The sequence below is a fragment of the Pristis pectinata genome, chromosome 22, assembly GCF_009764475.1.
Source record: "Pristis pectinata isolate sPriPec2 chromosome 22, sPriPec2.1.pri, whole genome shotgun sequence".
Taxonomy (NCBI): Eukaryota; Metazoa; Chordata; class Chondrichthyes; order Rhinopristiformes; family Pristidae; genus Pristis; species Pristis pectinata.
Window position 1 is genome coordinate 10,576,021 of NC_067426.1, and position 20,156 is coordinate 10,596,176.

At 39.8% G+C, this 20,156-nt stretch overlaps 1 protein-coding gene across 7 annotated transcripts in view; it reads right to left on the reverse strand.

The window, feature by feature from the left end:
- Positions 1-20,156, reverse strand: part of pum1 (pumilio RNA-binding family member 1) — a 115,953-nt gene that overhangs the window by 62,971 nt on the left and 32,826 nt on the right. For 4 of the 7 annotated variants that reach the window (XM_052036119.1, XM_052036115.1, XM_052036120.1 and 1 more), the window contains exon 4: positions 16,926-17,412. In XM_052036119.1, coding sequence (XP_051892079.1) covers positions 16,926-17,375 — 450 coding nt within the window. In that variant the 5' untranslated portion in view covers positions 17,376-17,412. Of the gene's footprint in view, positions 1-16,925; positions 17,413-19,603; positions 19,696-20,156 lie in introns of those variants that run through there. The other 3 variants (XM_052036118.1, XM_052036114.1, XM_052036116.1) reach the window with 2 other exon arrangements.

Genomic DNA, 20,156 nt, shown 5'->3' on the forward strand with positions numbered 1-20,156 from the left:
TTTCAGGACATCTGTTCCCTTCCCTGATTTCCCTACCTTCCATGACTTTCTCCATGGTAAATAGAGACAAGATATATTCTTACAACTTCACCCATTTCCCTTGGCTTTAAGTATCAAAGGGACCTATTCAATGCCTAGCTATCCATTTGCTCTTAATACAGAGAATCCCAAGAGAACCTATCAATTATCTGACATCCCCTTGGAGCCTTCCGATTTCCTTAAGTGTACTCCGACATCCATTATAATACTCAAGGCAGTTGCTCAATTCCAGCTGTCTATACCCGACACATGCCTCCTTTTTCCCTGACAAGCCACAATATCCCTTGTCAGCCAGGGTTTCCTAATCCTGCCAGCCTTTCTCTTCACTCAGACAGGAAGATGCTGGCCCTGAACTCTTCCCATCTTACTTTTAAAAGCCTCCCACTTGCCAGATGTCCCTTTACTTGCTAACCACCTCACTCAATCAACCTTTGCAAGCTCCTGTCTAATGCCATCAAAATTAGCCTTGCCGCAATTTAGCACTTTAACTTATGGACCAGTCCTATCTTTTTCTGTAACTGTTTTAAAACAAATAGAATCCCACTCAGAATCCCAGTGCCAGCCACAAACTCACCCACCTACCACCCCACACCCCCTCCCACTAGTGTTCCCAAGCGCGGCTCCAGCTGCAAACTCGGAACCACAATCCAGGCCCCTGCTCCATCTGAAATATGGCCCACACTTCAAACCCCAAGTGTTCCCAAACTTGACTATGCACTTACTATTGATATTTTACAACTTGCTAGTGCAAGACAACCTGAAGTCCAACTCACGGCAAACAGGATTCACCAGACACCATAGGAGGGGGCTATGTACGAACGTGCTATCCTCACCAACACTCCCAGCAATATGTGGCCAAACTCGCAAGTGCATGATTCCACAGACGCAAGACTATGGGTAATGAGGACTTATTGTGGTTAAAAAGTACAGCCTGGTCACATAATAGGCTAGGTTCACTGAAAACTACAACTGCCCATAGCTCTACTCCGTTATGGTCTAAAATACATGGATCATACTGAATAGACAGAGCAAAGTCATTAGTGATAAACAAAGATGTACACGAAGCATTCAACAAAATACATGACAAATTAAAACTTTTACTTCAAGGCAGGCATGGTAGTGTAGCGGTTAGTGTAAATGCTATTACAGCACCAGCAAACCGGGTTCAATTCTGGCCAATGTCTGTAAAGAGCTTGTATGCTCTCCGTGTCTGCTGCATGCATTCCAAAGATGTACAGGTCAGGAAGTTGTGGGCATGCAATGTTGGTGGCAGGAGCGTGGCGACACTTGCGGGCTGCCCCCAGAACACTCCACCAAAAGATGCATTTCACTGTGTTTCGATGTACATCTAATAAAGATATCTTATAAATACATTTGCACCAAAAAGCTCATTCATATTTAGTGTAAACAAAATACATATACGCAGGTTATAGCCATATACAACTATTAGAAATCCCTTTTTGAATGTGCAACATTTTACTGATGTTATTATCACCTTAGAAACAGTGAACATAGACACCATCTGGCATCAGGCTAGGGCTAGAAGTAGTACTACAAAATGGCATCTGAAGTAATATAGGAGTTAATGGAGGCTTTTGGAGTGGAGGCTCTGTCTGGTTTTTATGAGAATTTGTGGTTCTCATTAAACCACGAATTCTTCTGCACATGGCTTAAAGTGCAAATAAATGCAGACTGTTGAATAAAACTTGCTGAATTTTCAAAAACACTATTTATCATTGGTTTGACGCGCAAAGCAAGTTTAAACTTCAGTCCCAATTAGTGCATTTGTTAATTGTCTTTTAAAATGTCTTCTAAGCTTATTTTGTGGATCACTAGCATCTTTTAAAAATAAAATCACCTTTATCCTGAAGTTTGGCAACTAAACATCAATTCTCCATGACCAATTAATGAGGCTTTTCAACAGATCCACCAGTATTTACAGCAAACGTATTACCACTTATTCTTTTAAACATTCAAACACCTTCAGCTCACTCTTTCAAGCTTTCATGTGAAAAATCAGTTAAAAGATTTCTCTGATATATTCCAAAATCTTTTTTTCCACCAAGTATCATGAAAAGCTCTTTCACTTTTCAAATCCTTCAAGACCTAATCGCATTGTAGCAACTATATTTGGAACAAAAAAAAACTTGTTTCAACACATTCTGGTATACATTGTAGAATTGCTGGAGACCGTCAAAAGCTTCACTGCCAATTTTTCTGTGCCATTTTACTTTTATTTATACTGGTTGCAATCTTATTTCCCTGCAGTCAGCATTGAAGTAACAGAAAAAAACTCAATCTCTGAAATGAAATTAAGAAAATGGAGCAGACTGATCAGCAAGTCAAAAAGAGAGAAACAAATCTCATGCTTCAGGCATACAACAGTTGTTATCGTAAAAAGATTAAATAACAAAAGATGCTGGAAATACTCAGGTCAGGCAGCATCCATGGAAAGAGAAACAGAGTTCATGTCTCTAAGGTTTTAAGAATTTTCACTTTCCATTGTAAATTCAACCATCTGAAACATTATCACAGAAACTTTCTGACCTATGAGTACTTCCAGCATTTGTTTTTTATTTCAGTTTTCCAGCACATGCATGTTTTTTTCCCCCACTTTTCCCATTACATGCAATATTTAACCACCTTTGCTCCCAAAAATTGTTAACCGTTTTATTGTAAATTAGCACCTGGTTTCACACTGGTTTTTCAACAGTCTGAAGTTCCAAAGCTCAATCTCTAAAAAGGTAAACAAAATGATCATGGCATTCGATTACAAAACCAAGGCCAGGCTTTACCAACACTCCTGCAGACACAAGCTTGTTACTTTGCCCTTTGTGCATCCTTTGCCCTCACCACATCCTTCTACTTTTTCTCCACAGAAGTGTAAAAATAAGCAAAACTCCATAACAGCATAATTACAGGATCACTATAGTCACACTTAAAAATGCAAAACTATATTAATCCCAATATATCACTCGGCATCACACAATTCCCACCCTCATCCTGCACCAACCCCACAGTTGTGGAATGAAAAAGGGGCAGCTCTTTCAGTCAATGCAAAATCTAATGTGCTGTTTATTCATCCTCCAAGCTCAAAGCACCACCATGCTGTACGACTTTCTCATCTGTACTCTCCAAACATGTATTTAATAAGCGCAAGGAAGGACATAATCTGCCAGCATAACAAACCCTACCTACAGCAACAGGTACAAGTGTAATATTAGCAAGTAAGTGCCTTCAATTGGACTCCTTTTCAAATCAGGTGGTGTTCAGTATTACAATGGAATGGATAAAGTGTAAATTATGTATTTTGAAAAACTATATAAAGTTCAGGGCAAGACATCCAGGTGAAGTATATTGTGAAATAGATAATTTTCAGCTCCATTTCACCCTACTGAGGGAGGAGCCTGTGTGAAGCTTTTGGGATGGGTTGTGCATGAAGCTAGATAATATTATGTACTGTCCACAAGGATCATCATCTGCCCAAGAAAAAAATATTCTCACCAGCAGGTGGTGCTTCCAAACAGGGCAGGAAGTTAAGAGGCAGCGAACATACCAACAGAAATGAAGGTTGAAGGCTGACCAGCATCTGGCAAGCCACAAGCTTCATGTAACAGAAAACATATTTTACCTTGAACTAAGCTAATGGCATTTACAATTCCAAGTGATACTTCCCCTTTATCATTAATTCCTTTCTGGCCACATCCTCACAAAATCAAAACAAAACTAAATCATACAATGACCCCTTCCTTAGGTTTGTTCAATTTTATAAATGCCTACATCTTTGCCTGTAATCTTCTGCCTTGAAGTCATTTGAAGGTCATTTTCTCATATACATTCTTTTCCCTTTTATTCTTCTGAACCCTGTAAGACAGACTTTGGTCTTACACCATGCTCTATGTGTAAGAATAACACACCATAAATGAAAGGCACCATGCAAAGCTGAAGCTGAAAGACCAAGGAATTGACACTATCATGGTTCAGTTTACTCCATTCCACAGCTTGGCTCACAATGCTTGAAAAGTAATTCCTGCAATTAGGTCACCAGCAGAGGGAAAATGATCTGGAATATTCTCAAGATTCAGTTACAGAGAAGGAAATAATTACATCACAAGCTCGCTTTTCACTGAAGTACGAATGAACTTGAATAAAGGAGCAAGTTTCTGAAGTCATATAAAAGTGATGCAAACTGTATGCAACTTTTAAAATATGGAACCGTGCAGCTTTCCCCATCTTGTAGACTACTACTTTAAATTCCCTCTATATACCTCTATTCCTCAATCTCATCCGATAGTGTTTGTATGCAGATTTATCATAGGCAGAGTTAAAATCAAGACTCACAACACATCTGCTCAAACTGGCCTCACCCCACAACTCAGAATAAATCTTGATGATTACAGCTGAGTGATCTCTGCAGAAACAAGTCAAATCTGCAAAAGAGAGCTGGTACTGGACAAAGGTTTGGTGTTGTGACCAATACAATTTACTGAATTTCTGGTGACATTGGGAGCACAGAACATGACACTTTACATAACTCACTGCAAACTCCATTTTATTTACTATTTAACAGTACAGTTTGTTGGACTTCAAGTAGGCCAGTGTTTACAACAGTCTTAACTTTTTCCAACAGACTGGAAAAGAAAAACCGCCCAAAAAAAAGTAGACAGCCTTCAGCGGTATTGCTGTTTCTGCCATTAAAGTCCTTCAAAAGATAGGTTAGGAACAAATCCCGAGTTTCACGGATCTATGAAGTGCAAAGTCCAGTCACAGTATTCCGGTGATTGCTAAACAATAATATTTCTGAACAGACACGCTCCTACAGTAATCGTGGCTGATTACAATTAACCGGTAAAAACATTTCACCTAAGAGTTGCTGGGGATTCAGAATAGTAATGCAAAATTTGATGATTCAAGTATAAACGGGGGGCCTACCAGAACAGCAAATTTTGTCAGAAGTGGAATTTATTTTGCAAAGATTATTAATCACACAGAACATCCTTCCACGCAATATCCCATACATCTATTAGGTATTGGTTTGACACCAGTATCTTCACTCGTAACAGTGAGAGTGGGTAACAAATTCCCAAACCAAGCAAAGAACTCCTCACATAAACACTTGTACAAACAGCCACTCTCTAGTAAGGCAGTATTGATTGCATCCTTCTCTTCTAGCCACCCCTGCCTTCCACGTTGCCCAAAAAAGTGTGGGAATGCTAAAAGCGATGATGGGGAGATGTGTATGTCCTCTGGTACAGAATCAAATCTACATTGTATATGCAGATAGGTATTTTCCACTTAATCTTCTTACCCCAATTGTGACCACTGTAAATTCAGCACAGATCAAGCGAGCTTCTTGGTATGCAATTAGTGGTCAATGCTTTTAACTTCAGGAAAATCGGGCTGGTGATTTTGTCAGGAAATAGCAGGATCCTTTCAACTCTTTGGGAAAATCTATGGGTCCAATTGGCAGTTACATACTTCTGGCTTCTGTGAGAATAAAGCTGGCTATATCCAGCAGTACTATCAGTGCTCACATTCAGTCTCAGCAGTGAAGAAAAATTGAAAGACCACCCTTAATGCCAATCACATCATTCCATTTGTAGGAAATCTATTCATCAAATGACAGGCATTTTTAGTTTATTCAACCAAAAGCTCTCATAATTGACCAATAATGTAATCTACTGAATTTCTTGGTTTCAATGGCATTAGTGACATCTTATCCGCAGCAACTCACAGAACAAGCTGTGCAAGGTCACTTGCCTTGTTTTCTTCAAAAAACCATCAAAAATGGTGCAAACAGAAAATAGCTTGGTAATTAAATCAAACTTCACCAAGCTTCTTTTCCAAAAGTGTGCAATGTTTACCAAAGCAATAGCAGGCAAAATTGTCCGTTATTTCAAAGACATATGGATAGCACAATCGAAATGAGTTATGATAACGGTGATCAGAATTACTTGCCTTGTCTGAGAAAACTAAAGCAACAAACATTAAGATATACAACAGGTTACAAGGTAATTGCTGAATAACAATTGCTCCGGTTTTCTGCAAGGTGCAGATTTGACATTGTATTGGGACATCGATGTTTCTAAATGCAAATCCAATAACTATTGATTAATTTCCTTAATAAGAAAATGGTAACAATTATTAATGTAGAGCTTGAGAATTTATAAGGCTGCCCTGATGACTTATAGGTAATTGACAGAGCAGTGCAGTGGAGGCATACTATGCAAATTCCATTTTACTTTTTCCGATCTGGGTCTCGTGACCCAAGTTGACCTCAGCTACGATCAGCACAAGTAGTCTCCACAAAGCTCTTTTTTTTAAAAATGGGGAGCTGGGAGGTGGGGGAGATTTGCCAAGCCTTTACAATTCTGACTATGCAGTCTCTACTAGAATTTTCTGTGCATGTAATTTAGGCAGCGCACAGTATCACATTTCTCCACAAACCTGTTCCCCTCCTCTACACAACTATCTGTAGGCACTTAAATCACCAGAAAGCCCATTTGGGTGTTGCACCAGATTTGTGCTAATCGTAACTACTAAAGGTATCCCAGTAACCTACACAACACGTACCCAATCCTCGCCACTGGAGAGCAGAGAAGAATCTGGCCAAAATAAAAACCTCTCTCCAAATAAGTGTTAAATTCTGTCCAAATGTACACAAGTGGCTTCCTCTATTAACAAACAGATCGAATCTGGTTCAGATCCTGCTACCCTCACAGCACAGATACTGTTATAGTGAATGTGAAATTATCAGGCCTGCTCAAAGTTTCAATGCAGTACCTTAGTTCTCATCAATTCAGTCTGAGGAATTAAATACAACTTGTACCTCCAAATTATGGGCTAACATGCACATGGATGACCTGATATTATTTGTCCAATTATATCCTTGATGCACCAAATGCATTTGCCACTTGTCCTTACCCATGGCAGTAACGTGGAGCCTGGCCCATAAATGAACTGACAAATCGCACAGCAGAACCCTCAAGCATAACTGTTGAGACAAAGTCTGTGAATGTGTCAGATTCATGTAGAAAATTAAAAATCTTAAAATATTTAGAATGTTTTTAAAAAGGATAAACGGCAGCTAGACACGAGGAAAAACCTGAAACAAATACATTCAGCTCAATTATTTAAATATAAATTCTGTGAACTTGCCTTTCTCCCCCACAGCCAGTCCTCTCCATTGACAGAAACAAATCCTGAAACTACACATCTAACCTGCCACATGTTGATTGCAAGCACTGCTGAACTCAGAGTCTATTGCTGGATTAGTCAGAATGACAGCTGTAAGGACCCAAAGAAGTTTGAAACTTTCACAGTAATGTAAACTGCACTCAGTATTTTGGATTGGCAACCTGACACTCCCATGCAAGACTGAACTATACTAATAGACATCGTACCTACAGTACCACAATAACCTATAACCATAGTAACTAAGCAAGTACAACCCATGACCTGTACTGCACAGATTCCACACCAGCCTTTTTGTGGGGCACACCACAGTAGTGGTTACGTTACTGGTTTAGTCATCCAGGAGGCCTGGACTAATGACCAATCAAGTTTAAATTCTATCTTAGCAACTGGAAATTTTAAATCTAGAACGATGGTGCCCACTAAATGATTGGAGGGCTATAAAAACCTATCTAGTTCCATGTATTTTCCTGGAGAAGACCTGGCATCCTTAATTAGTTTGGTATATAGTTCACAATGCTAATAGCCCTTTGAAATGGCCTAGTAATGAAGGGCATCCATAATGGAAAATGAATGCATGCCACTCCAGCAACAACTGTATTCCAAGAATGGAAAGAACTTGTGCAACTTACTAGCATAATTTGGCAATTCAGCACAAATCAACACTCATCCAATAGACACAAAAAAAAATCAGCTGGGTGCTTGATGAGATAAAGCATGTGGGAAATCAAAAACCTATTCCTCCTGCTCCCCACCCTCACTGGTAGAAAAACATTCAAAACATATTTTCTTCAGATCAATCTATTCTAAAGAAACATACAATTGCTTATATTTGCAAGATTTATACAGTAAATGTGCTGTATATTACCTATCATGAACAAAAATAAAGTTTCTCTCAATGGCTCAAATACCCAGCTTAAAAATACTCATTTGTTTAAACTTAAAAGAACCCACAGAAAAGCTGACACTTCAAGGAAACTAGTACTTTAAAGCTTTTATCTTAAAAACAGGCCCTTTCTTCCATGAATAGCTTCTAAACCAGTTGAATATCCAGGCTATAAAGACAATCTCTCTATAAAATGTAATCACTAAAAAAAAATTTTTTGTAAAAGAATGAAACTTTTTCCAACTCTATCCTGAAGCTTGCTTTCAAGTTTATCTTGATAACCAACGCGTATTTATTTTATATGTACACAAAAGCACTGAACTACTTTATAAATCCAATTCCTCCTTTCTCTTCTCCTGAAGGTGCTTATTTAAAATATTGTGCTAAACTTGCATGCCAATATCCTCCAGCATCTCAGTTAAGTGGTTGTTTTTAATGGGAGTGCTGTATGAATTCATAATTGAACCTCAAACAGCCCGCAAATGGTGATTCCAATGATAGGTGGTTAACAATTAAGTGCAGGAGCCAACCTGCTTTCCTTTTCCAGAGTCTGGACTTTGCAGATCAAAAGATAAATACTGGCGTAGAAGTGGTACTTTAGCACATCAGGAACTGCAGTTGGTGGTTCCTTATGCGGACTTAAATCAAGTGACTGGTCAGAGAGCCAAGTACCCAATGATATTCCTGTATGGCATGAGTCGAAAGACCAAAGATCATGGCTCTAATTCTCCAGAATGGAAACATGATGGTTGGGGAGAGATTGAATGTCTCAATTTGAAAAGACCACCTTTTTCTTTAAGGCCACTGTCATTATTGAGATTACAAGTAACTGACATTCTCCTTATTCGAAGGAGAGTCATGGACTTCCCACTGATTACAAAAAAAGATACCACTTAAGGGTGCTGGCGATGACACCAAGGATGCAATCACATACAGCAGTCAACCCCTCCTTTAAAAAATTACAACTTTTAAGTTTCAGCATGCCGAAACATTCAAGTAAGCACTCCAGACCCAGCTCCATCCAAAGAGCCCGAATTGCAGCTCAACCCATGTTTCTGACCCCAGCTGCACACCCCGTACCAAGTAATACACAGCCGACCTTACGAGTGTGCAGATCTGCAGATTTTAAGTCAGTGGATAATGAGGACTTAGTGTATAAAAATAAATCAAAACCAAAGCCACATACAATAAATTACCTAAGTTGATATGCAACCAGAAATGGTCACAAGTACCAAATTATCTGACCACCAACACACTCCTGCTTGCAAGAGTTTGATGTGTGCAAATTAGCTGTCATTCCTCCTCCACCAACAGTAACTACTTTCAAATGTATTTAATTGGCTATAAAACATTTTAAGATGTTGGCATTCATTTCGAGAGATATAGTGTATAAAAGTAAGGAAGTGTTGATGAAGCTCTAAGGGGCACCAGTGAGGCCTCATTTGGAATACTGCGCACAGTTTTGGGCCCCATATCTTAGGAAAGATGTGCTGATGTTGGAGAGGGTTCAGAGGAGATTTACGAGGATGATTCCCGGAATGAAAGGGCTTACGTATGATGAGTGTTTGTTGGCTCTTGGACTGTACTCACTGGAGTACAGAAGAATGAGAGGGGTACCTCATAGAAACATTTAAAATGTTGAAAGGACTGGACAGAGTAGATGTGGCTAGGCTGTTTCCCTTGGTGGGTGAGTCCAGGACCAGAGGGCACAATCTTAGAATTAGAGGGTACAGGTTTAAAACAGAGATGAGGAGAAATTTCTTTAGCCAGAGGGTGGTGAATTTGTGGAATTCCTTGCCACGTACAGCAGTGGAGGCCAGATCACTGGAGGCGTTTAAGGAAGCGATAGATAGATATCTAAATAGTCAGGGTATCAAGGGATATGGGGATAAGGCCAGAAATTGGGGTTAGAATAGTGTGATTTTTTTTTTCACCTGCCCCCCCCACCCCCTCCAATTTCTCATTTCTTTTTTTTTCCCCTTTTCCTTGGAGAAGACTTGATAGGCCAAATGGCCTACTTCTGCTCCCTTGTCTTGTGATCTTGTGATGCCTCAATGTCATGAAGCTTTTCTTTCAAATCAGCTGACCCATCCAGATAAAAACCACCAGGATTCTCAGGAGAGCTAGTTTTTGTTTACTGGCTAAAAAAAGTCAAAGGGGAACCAAGGTTTAGGACAGAGATCCCACCTTCAACCGTAAATGAGAATCAGCAAAAAGATAAGCTTTCACAGGCAAATCCAATTGAGTATTTTCTGTAGTGTTATCACAAGTTAACAATTAACATCAAGAATCCCAGCATTTCTTTGCCCAGGGATATTGGCAATAAATAGCTTAATCTAATATCTAGAAACTTCATACACAAACCCAACAGATAGCCAGCAAGAAAATGTGTGCATTAATTCGACAGCCAAAGCAAAGGCCAGGACTAAATTACAAAGATTTTCCACAGAGAGGCAAGGCAACCTACATTCCAGGTAGATTAAAAGCAAAACTTACTCATCATTTGAGCTCAGCAACTGTTCACGTGGAGATCTTGTGGAAATCCTAAAAGCAGAAAATGCTACAAAAACTCAGCAGGCCAGGCAGCATATGTGGAAAGAGAAAGTCAACATTTCCATCTGGAACCTTTCATCAGAACTGTTGGGGGGGGTTTCTCAATCCTAAAACATTAACTCCTTCCACAGATGCTGCTTGGTCTGTTGAGTGTTTCCAGATTTTCTGTTTTCACTACTCATGCACAGTAAACATTTTGAGAAACAAAAAGGCTGCATTGAGTGGAATTTTTTAAATATCCAGAATCACTACCACATAAAGAGGTACACCAGGTTAAATGATTGCATTGGGTCCACTTCGTATGAAGTTGAACCAAATAAGCCAAGAGTTTTCAGCTCAAAACCAAATTTAGTAATGGTTGTTCCACTCTAGCTCTTCTCCCTTTTACAAGTTCTGCAACGTTTGCAGATCAACTGGTCATCAACTTGTTAAACAATCCAAATTCAATACCACCCTCCCACAACTACATTATTAACTTTACTCCTTTCGATATTCTACCTGCAGATGTCAAAGTGATTGCGGAGGATCACAAAGCATTGTAACATTCAGAGGAATTACCTTTAATTTACTCTCGTTCTCTTCATAAAGAAAAACTGAGGAGGGATGAGAAAATTTATTGTAGCAGCGTGGAATATTTATGCCACAGAAAGGGAAGAAGGCAGAGGCCATTATCTTTCGAGGAAGACCAAATATTAAAAGCAGTGGAAAATGTGTATCTATAGAGAGTAAGCAAAGCAGTTGGATGAGTTAAGGTATTACTCCAGCAAAGAGTTGATACAATGGGTCAAGTAAGCCCTTAAGCCATGATCCACAATAAAACTTCCTAGCTCTCAAAAGTGCAGTGTTTACCCCGCAAGCAACACAGGTCTACTCTTACGAATAATTTTACCGGTTTATGTTTAATACTTCTAACCCTAAAATTGACATTATGATCTCTTGTTCCTTAATTCTGGTCAAAAGACTACATTCCAAACATCTCCCAATGGCTTTTTTGATTCCACTGAGTTTGTTCCTGCTTCCCTCTCAAGATGATGGCTATGAGCACTCCCAAATCATTGCTGTCCTGGGGGTGGTGGCACTCTTCTCACAACGATAGCATGGGTAGTCTAATATAGCAACTGCTTTACAACTCACCGGCACTTAAAGGTATTAAAGGACTGGTAGGCCATTCCAGATGGAGATAAGATACCTCCTTGCAAGAATTTACTACGTAGCTTGACAAGATGGTTATGCAGTCAATGTTTCCAGTAACTGGAATGTCCTGAAATAAGAGGTCAGCCATTCAGAATGGGAGAGATTTCCTTCCCCAGAGGACAGTGTTTCTTTGGAGTTCTCTACATGGCCGGCCATGGTCATCGAATATAGCCACGACAGAAATCGAGGTATTAAAGGAATCAAGGCATTAAATTATTTGCAATACTAAGTGTTAAAGGAGTTCAAGGATCAATCTTGATACTATTGAAAAGTGGGGCAGGCTTGGGGGGGCTATATGGTCTTCTTCTATCTCTTATGCAAATGAACTATTTGGTTTTAGCACCCCTGTTACAATCATGCTCATTTCTTCTGGTATCAACACCAACTACCCGATCTACTGTTGCAATTTCACTACCTACAAAGTTGGAACTGTTCAAAAGAATTTGAAGTTCAGAATCCTAAGCAATAAATTTAGCAATGATCAGCAATTCATTTATGTGCAGTTGACTGGTATGGTTTTCAGCATGGAAACAATTTCAATCTGTTTTAGCTTCTCTTCAATTGTAGCTGTCTAAGATGATTTTGTACTCTAAGAAACTTGCTTTGGTAAGAATGAATTTAACTTAGGAAGAAACAAACCAAGCAGTTTCATGTGGGCATAATTCAACTAAAAAAATGGCACAGAACAAGAGGTATTAGGTGTGTTGACTGAAAGCTTGAGCAGAGGTAGGTTTCAAGTAACAAAATCATAGGGTTGCGAAAGAAAATTTCAAAAAGGCATTCCTGACAATCACAGGAGTGATGCAAAAAAAAGCAAAAGGAGGGCACTTACCCTTATTTTGTTCATACAAGGTACGTGGACGTCACTGGTATCGCCCAACCCTAATTGCACCCAAACTGAGGCACATAGGCAAGATGGCAGACCTCCTTCCCTGAAGAATATTATTGAACCAGAAAGGTTCCAACAATCCAGTCGCTTTCTGTTCCCCTTTCATGCTCAGTTTTGTTTAAACCCTTTATCTATGAACTTTGATTAAAATTCCCCAGCTTCCTTATGTGGGGTTACGGGGAAAATGGTGGGAGAGGGAGTTCTGAATCTGTGGCTCTGGATCAACAGTTTAAGCTTCAGGTCATCAGAACATCAACCACAATGTAATGATTGTAAGGTTGGGGGAGCTCACAGAGATGGAGGCAAGAGGATCATGAAAGGAACTGAATGTGGTGAGAATTTTACATTAGAAGCACTGAAGAGCCAGAGGCAACAGAGGCTGGCAAGGGCAGAAGAACAAAAGGAAGCACGAGAGACTGGATGAAGGAAATGGAATTTCAGAAATGCTAGTTTATAAATGAGACAGGCAGAAGGGTGCTCAGGGCAACATTGGAACAGTCAAGTTGGGAGGTTGCAAAAGTATCCACCAAATCCCATTTTCCTGTCTGTTCCCAAGCCCTTTCCATTTATCACAACACCAAGATTAAATAGCATTTTTATTATTAATAGTAATTCAGGTAATGTTCGTCTTAAAATTACAAGAATGATACTGATGAATGGATGTTCCAGCTCGGCCAGGATTATGATGGGGAGAGGAGAAATTGCCATAGGTTGCTGCTACTTTAAGTATGTAAGCCCTACAATGATTGGTAAGATGAAGCCAAACCCAAGACCCATGCTCGTTGTGGTTAAACAGCTACAGAAAATAACACTGCTCTGCACACCCTCAAACTAAAATGATACACAGAGTGCCAAATAGTACTTTCAGACCCACTGAGAAAAATTCATTTGCCCCAAAAGCAATCTTTCAAAAATGGTTTGTTCCATCAGCATTTGAAGGTGCATCACACACATGTATTTTAACTCTCACTAACATGCGACCTTAAACATGCTGATCTTCCAAAATATTCAGCAATATTCTTTCCATGTATACATTTTTAAGCACAGCATTACAAAAATGTCTACTTGCAGTAGCCATTCACTTGGAAATGTTCTGCAATATTTTGTGCAAAATTGCACAACTTGTCTTCATCAACTCTATAAATCAGGATCCATAATCACTAACTTCCCAAAAAGTTGAATACAATTAAACAAAGTCTGTACCAAAAGAATCCAGATAGATTTTACAAAAAGCAAAATATGTGTCAGCAATTTCATTTTTGTTTGGACACCACCCCTCCCACCATCTGAAAGCACCAGCACCTGCTCACTACAGTCCCACGAGGACCAACAGCCTCATGATACCTTACCCAGCAGACAAGTGGGCATGGATAAATTTAGACAGCGTTCTCAGATAAGAGACAGTGAAGCCCTACCCCACTCCTTGATTTCCAGGCTGTTTTGTGTCTTTCCCCCACACTGCACGACCACCACAAATCAAAGCTAATGCAAGATCTTCCTGAGCTTTATGACCGATTTCATATAGTACTTGATTCACTGACCCCAGACAAAGCCCAACTTTTAGACTTCTTCAGTTAGGGATTTCCACTCTGAATCTCCCCATGCTGGGATTGCTTTTGTCCAAGGAATATACAAGTGAAAATTAAGAACTCCCAAACTAATCGGTAAAGGCAGCACCTACATTGTTCCAAACCATAGAACAAAGGATCCCAGTTTAATTTCTGACCTGTGCTTGTTAAAATCACAGCTAGGCATAAATGTTCTTTGAAGACACTGATTACATTTTCCTTCCTGAATACAATCCTTTAGTAATTGCTGAAAAGAGTATATCTACAACCATTAGGTCTGGATGGGAGTCCTTCCTGCCTCTTCACAATGTAGTAATGGTCGCCAGGGCTCACAAGTGAAGAACGTGGCCTTTGTGAAGTAGCCCACAGACTGCAAAAATGTGCACCTGCAATGTTCAGTGAACTAGGGAGGAGCAAAACTACTTTATAATAAAGAAAATATTGACGATGCTTCTCTAATTGGGTTAGAAAAACTGTCCTGACTGTTGTCCAATTATTCATCGTAATTCAGGACTGCTGTTAATAAACCAAATATTAACTCATTTTTCCTCTCTCCACAAGTGCTGCCCTACCTGCCCAATACTGTGCAGACTTGGTGGACCGAAGGGCCTGCGTCTATGCTGCATCGTTTCAACTGCACAGGCTTTGAACAATTACCTCCCCCAGTTGTCATAGTCCAACGTGCTTAAAAAAAATCAAATTAGCCTTCATACAATATTATTTTATTCCTTCCCACAACCACCTTCCAGTTCAACCAATGCTGACAGCAAAAGGCTACTTGTACAGTTAAAACTATTTTGTGCTTCCAGCTCAAATGAATCCTGAGAATGGCCCTTATACAGGATACAGGGTAGTACGTTGCTTCCCACAAAAATGCACATTCACTGCTCTATTTGAAAGTTTCCTGCCCCAACTATAGACCATTCTAAAATAGGTATTAAGACAGACATGTTCAAATTACGTGGTCTGTTCTTGACTCAATGCTTCTGAACACAGCCTGTGATGAACAGAAACACATGCAGTAAAAATACAGAGGAGAAAAGTGTATCTGCAAATTGGAAAGTGCACAGATCAAAAAAACTGCATTACTGTAAGAGAAAGTGCTAATTTTATGCATTCCAAACAGTACTGTCAACAGCACTAACGACCACATACCGTCGCCGAAGTGAACTGCAATTTTTGGCATTTCTATATGCTGGAGGAAAAAAATGTGTCCCCTGCTGATGGTTTAAAGATAACCAAACCAAAAACGCCACCAATTACAAGTGACCAACAGATCTACGTTTAATTAGCTGATTTCAACCGGGGTGGCACTTGAGGGACAACCCAAATTAACTCCAGTGTGCTCAAGTGTTGACTCTTTAAATTGCTCTTGACCAGAGGGCAATGCCAAGCATTTATTACCAATCATGAAACGATAGTGGTTGGCCTTTTCTATGAGCCACTTCAGTCTTCATGTAGACAATGTTCAGACAATGGTACAAGGAGAGACATTTCGAAAAGAGAAAGGAGGAACGCAATAATTTTAATTCTGCTTGATAACCCATGAATCCAGCTGCAAACTGTGCAGAGAGAGAATTCAGAATGGACTTGTAAAGAACAACCATAGTCCAGCGACACACATCAAGAACTGCAAATATACTGATGATGATTCATTTGGGGCCTTTGAAATGTTCTACAACCAATGAACTACTTTTCAAGTTTCTGCAGCATAAAGTAGACAACTGCAATTTGCAGACAAGATCAAATTAAAAAATGATAGATGACCAGATAATCTGCTTTTGATTGCAATAGTTGAGGGGCAAATTTTGGCCTGGATATGGAACTTTCCAAAATTTTAGTTGATTTTTGATTTCCAAATGAGTCCTTGAAAAATGACATGAAGAAAGTTGTATTTCCTCAGTACTGCAAAGTACCTTGAAATATTTTAATACATTAAATAGGTACAATATGAACTTTTGTTTCTGTTGTTGGAAGTGGGGTTGATTGAGCTCTGGTGATACTCAGGTTTGGTCTCCATATTATAAAAAGGAAAATGAGGCATTGGAGATGGATAAAGAAAAAATCAGGGATATCACCAGAAACACATATAGCAGAAAAAAGAAAACAGGCTCAAGACAAAGCTGAGGAATGACCTGAACAAGATGTTTACAATTACAATAGGGAATGGAGAAACTCTTTTCGTTTCCTCAAAGGAAGGAGCCATTATGTCACCATTATATTAAGTAGGATTATTTAGAATTACTTCACCCCAAGGGATTTGGAACTCACTGCTGCAAGAAGCAGCTAACACGAATAACATGGATGTACTTCAAACGAAGATATTCAAGAGAAGGGTATAAGGTGTGCTGATAGATTGATAAGGAGACCAACTTGAATTTGATCTGCACTTGCACTGAAATAATGCAAATCTGGATTGAGGTTTCAACTTTATTTCAAAAGATGAAAATCTTTAGTTTCATTCAGTTATTAGGCTACACTTTGCATATATATTACTTGGGACAGTAAACAAATCCAGGCTTAAGGTTTAGGGAGTACATTATTAAGGGCGATCAATTGGAAGATGTCCGAGTGCTTAACTGCACCAAGTAAAGGCACTGACCTGGTGATGTTCAACATGGATGCTGTCTCCTGTAGGCCAGCGGTGCTTCCCATTGTAACCGCCGCCGCCTCCTCCTCCGCCTCCGCCACTGCCACCACCCCCTGCTACTCCACTGCCTCCGCCTCCTCCCAGGTGCTCCCCGGGCTGCCGCTGGAAGAAGTAATCCACCATGGCATCGTCCTGCGAGCGGCCCGCGGCCAGCGCAAGGGCTGGCACCACCACCGGCACGGGAGGGCCCATCGAGCCGGGGCCTTGCGTGGAGACCGAGGCGGCGGCGGCCAGCGCCTGGGAGGCGGCGTGCTGCTGCTGCTGGGGGCCGGCGGAGGAGGGTCCAGTTAGCACCACGGGCATGTTGTGAACGACGCTGTTACCGAGTGTGTCCTGAGGTGACGGCGGTGGCGGCTGATACTGCTGCTGGGGGAGGGAGTCCTGCCAGAGCACTTCATTCATACCTTAAAAACACAGGGAACAACCATCCCACCTAGTCCTGCAAAACATAAAAGTAAACCACAACTTTACACAACCATCTGAAGACTGCACAGTAGGTAAAGCTGCAACATTCTGCTTTCAGTGAAAATATCCAAGAAAAAAAATGCAGTTTGGTCTTTGTTTTTAAATGCACAAAACTGCTTTCACTGAAAATGAGCTCTGATGGTTCCCCAATGTGTTGCGCTATAACGTGGTGCTTAAAATGGAAAGGAGCGTCCCCCTTTTCTGGAAATAATACTTGAAGGTTTCACGTCCATGCCTACTAGCTTCTAGATATTAAAATCAACTTATTTAACAAATGTAAGGCAGCATTGAACGGAAGAATCTACTTAAGCATGGCTTTGGGCAGCACGTGAATCCCCCTCAACATACCATGTGTTTCAATCTATTTCACAACGCAAAAAAAAAATCAGCAACGGATGAATTCAGGGACATGCCAAAAAATATAATTATTTACAACTTGTAGTACATGATCGTATAATTTCATCCTTGATATTTTACATTGATAATTTTTTATATGTAATGTTAATTCTAGATACTAACACAGAATTTCAAAATACAGCTATGTTATTTGACAAGCAATGAGCATAGAGCCCCCCTCGTGTGCTTTGGTGCTGCAGAATACGGAATCAACAAAGAAATAGGCCTTGCTTTGAAAACATGCAGTGTGTATATTAAAAGCACTGGGCGGGGATATTCTGCTCTTAATAAAAATTAAGAGCCTTCCCAATTTTATTAATTTCTACTGAATCTAAAATGTATATATTAAATGACCGAATACCAAATAAGCTAGCAACTGCACCCTAATATCCTTGTTTCAGTATATATTAGTACATTCTAAAATTGTCTTAGTGTTGCACAGCAGTTCAAAACAAGTTTTCTTGACTCTTAATTCCTGTTAATTCATATCCTCATCAACTGTGTTGTTTTTACATGTAACCTTAAAAGAGTAACACGAATCCAACATAAAATAAAACAGGTTAAGGGAATAATATCATTTCATAGATCTTTCAACATATTACTGTTCCAGTTAAATATTTGTTTGTACAATTACAATGAAGCGAGATTTTTTGGTTAAACGATGTGTATGTGAACATCTATTACCTTCAGCTGAATCTAAAGCCATTTGGAAGAAACAAGATTCAACATATGGTTTGAAGCAAACATTTTAAAACCAATTAATGCAAAATATATATATTATAAAACCATGCAGGATAGTAGAAAAGGTTAAATTTGATTTCTAAAGCAAACCAAGCTTATGGAACAGCTACAGTTGGGACATATGCAGAAAGCATACAACTTTCCTAATTACAGGCCTACCAGTACAGCACGAGTGTTGGGAAATCCCAATATCTGAATTTTAAACAAACCAGATCTCATTTTCAGGTTGAAATACTGAACCCAGCTGATTCTGGACACAAACTAGCTTTTATCAATTATAATATTTCTACCAGCTTTAAAAAAATAGGATTTGTAACAGTCCTTTAATTTTCTTCCCTCGCTTTAGCAGACTTTCTACAAATTATCCAGCAACCAAATACCTCATCCCATAAAAGATTATTTGTACGAAGAATGTACGAAGTGGCAACATAAATTATTTTTCCAGTAGAATATTTTTGTTGTTTTTACATAACTGCAATGCCTCCACATTGAAAACACATACACAGTACACACATTTCACAACCTTTTTATTCAAATCTACATTTCAAGCTTTTAAAAAGTAAACGTATTCTAATTGATATTACAATTAAGAGAACAATTCCAGTATTTCATGCACTGAAACAAGCCTTCCTTCCCCATTGTAAAAAGCCTCGTTTCCTGAAATAATTGAAAGAAGCAAATTTTCACAAACTTTAACCATCTGGCTTTGTACAGAGGTGGACGGGGCCTTAAAATTTACCCCCTTCTGCCCCCAAACAAAAATGCCCTTCCCCATTGCCAGTGCTGCTGGCCCTTCCCCTCCACCCCTCTCCCCCACACATACATACACACACATATACACATACACACACACACACACACTACAACAATGGCCCCCGAGCCCAAAATACTGGGCAGAAAGGGGCGCTGGAGGAAAAGTAGTCGCACAAATTCTCCTCCTCCAGCGCCCCGCCACCCCGCAATATTGGGCTCGCCGGGTGGCTGGGTGTTTAAGCTGTCGACTGGTGGGGTCGGGGTGGGATACTCACAGGCAGAGCGGGCAGATTGCAGCGGATTGCGGCCCCTCTCAATCCTCCTTCTTTACAACATGGCGCTACACTGGGACACTCGGGCGCAAAGCATGCTGGGTGAGGACAGCCTCCCTCCCCCACTCAGCCTTTGTTTTACTTGCAGCTCCAACTTGCAGTATCTTAGAAACAGGTGACAGCATCACTCCCAAACCTTCCCCTTTCAATACCTTCACTGTTATATTTTAATATTTCTAATTTCTGCAAAGAAGCTAAAAGTCCCTTTTTGTTAAAAAAAAACAAAGTATGCAGTGGAGAATCTCCCTTCCAAACACCACCCTTTAAGATCTGTCAATATAATCCTTGAAACCATAAATTAGGCCTATTTTTTTCCTTTTTTTCCGACCTGCAGCATTTTAGCACTCATTAAAAAAAATGCAGGAAAACAAATAGTGTGCAAGAAAAATCTGAGAAACGTGCAGTAGGCAGACTTTGTCAGCAAAAGGATAAAAACTATAAAAGTGCAGCTGATTTTTGAGACCATAAATTTTTTTGTTTTCATGGGCAGCTTTGA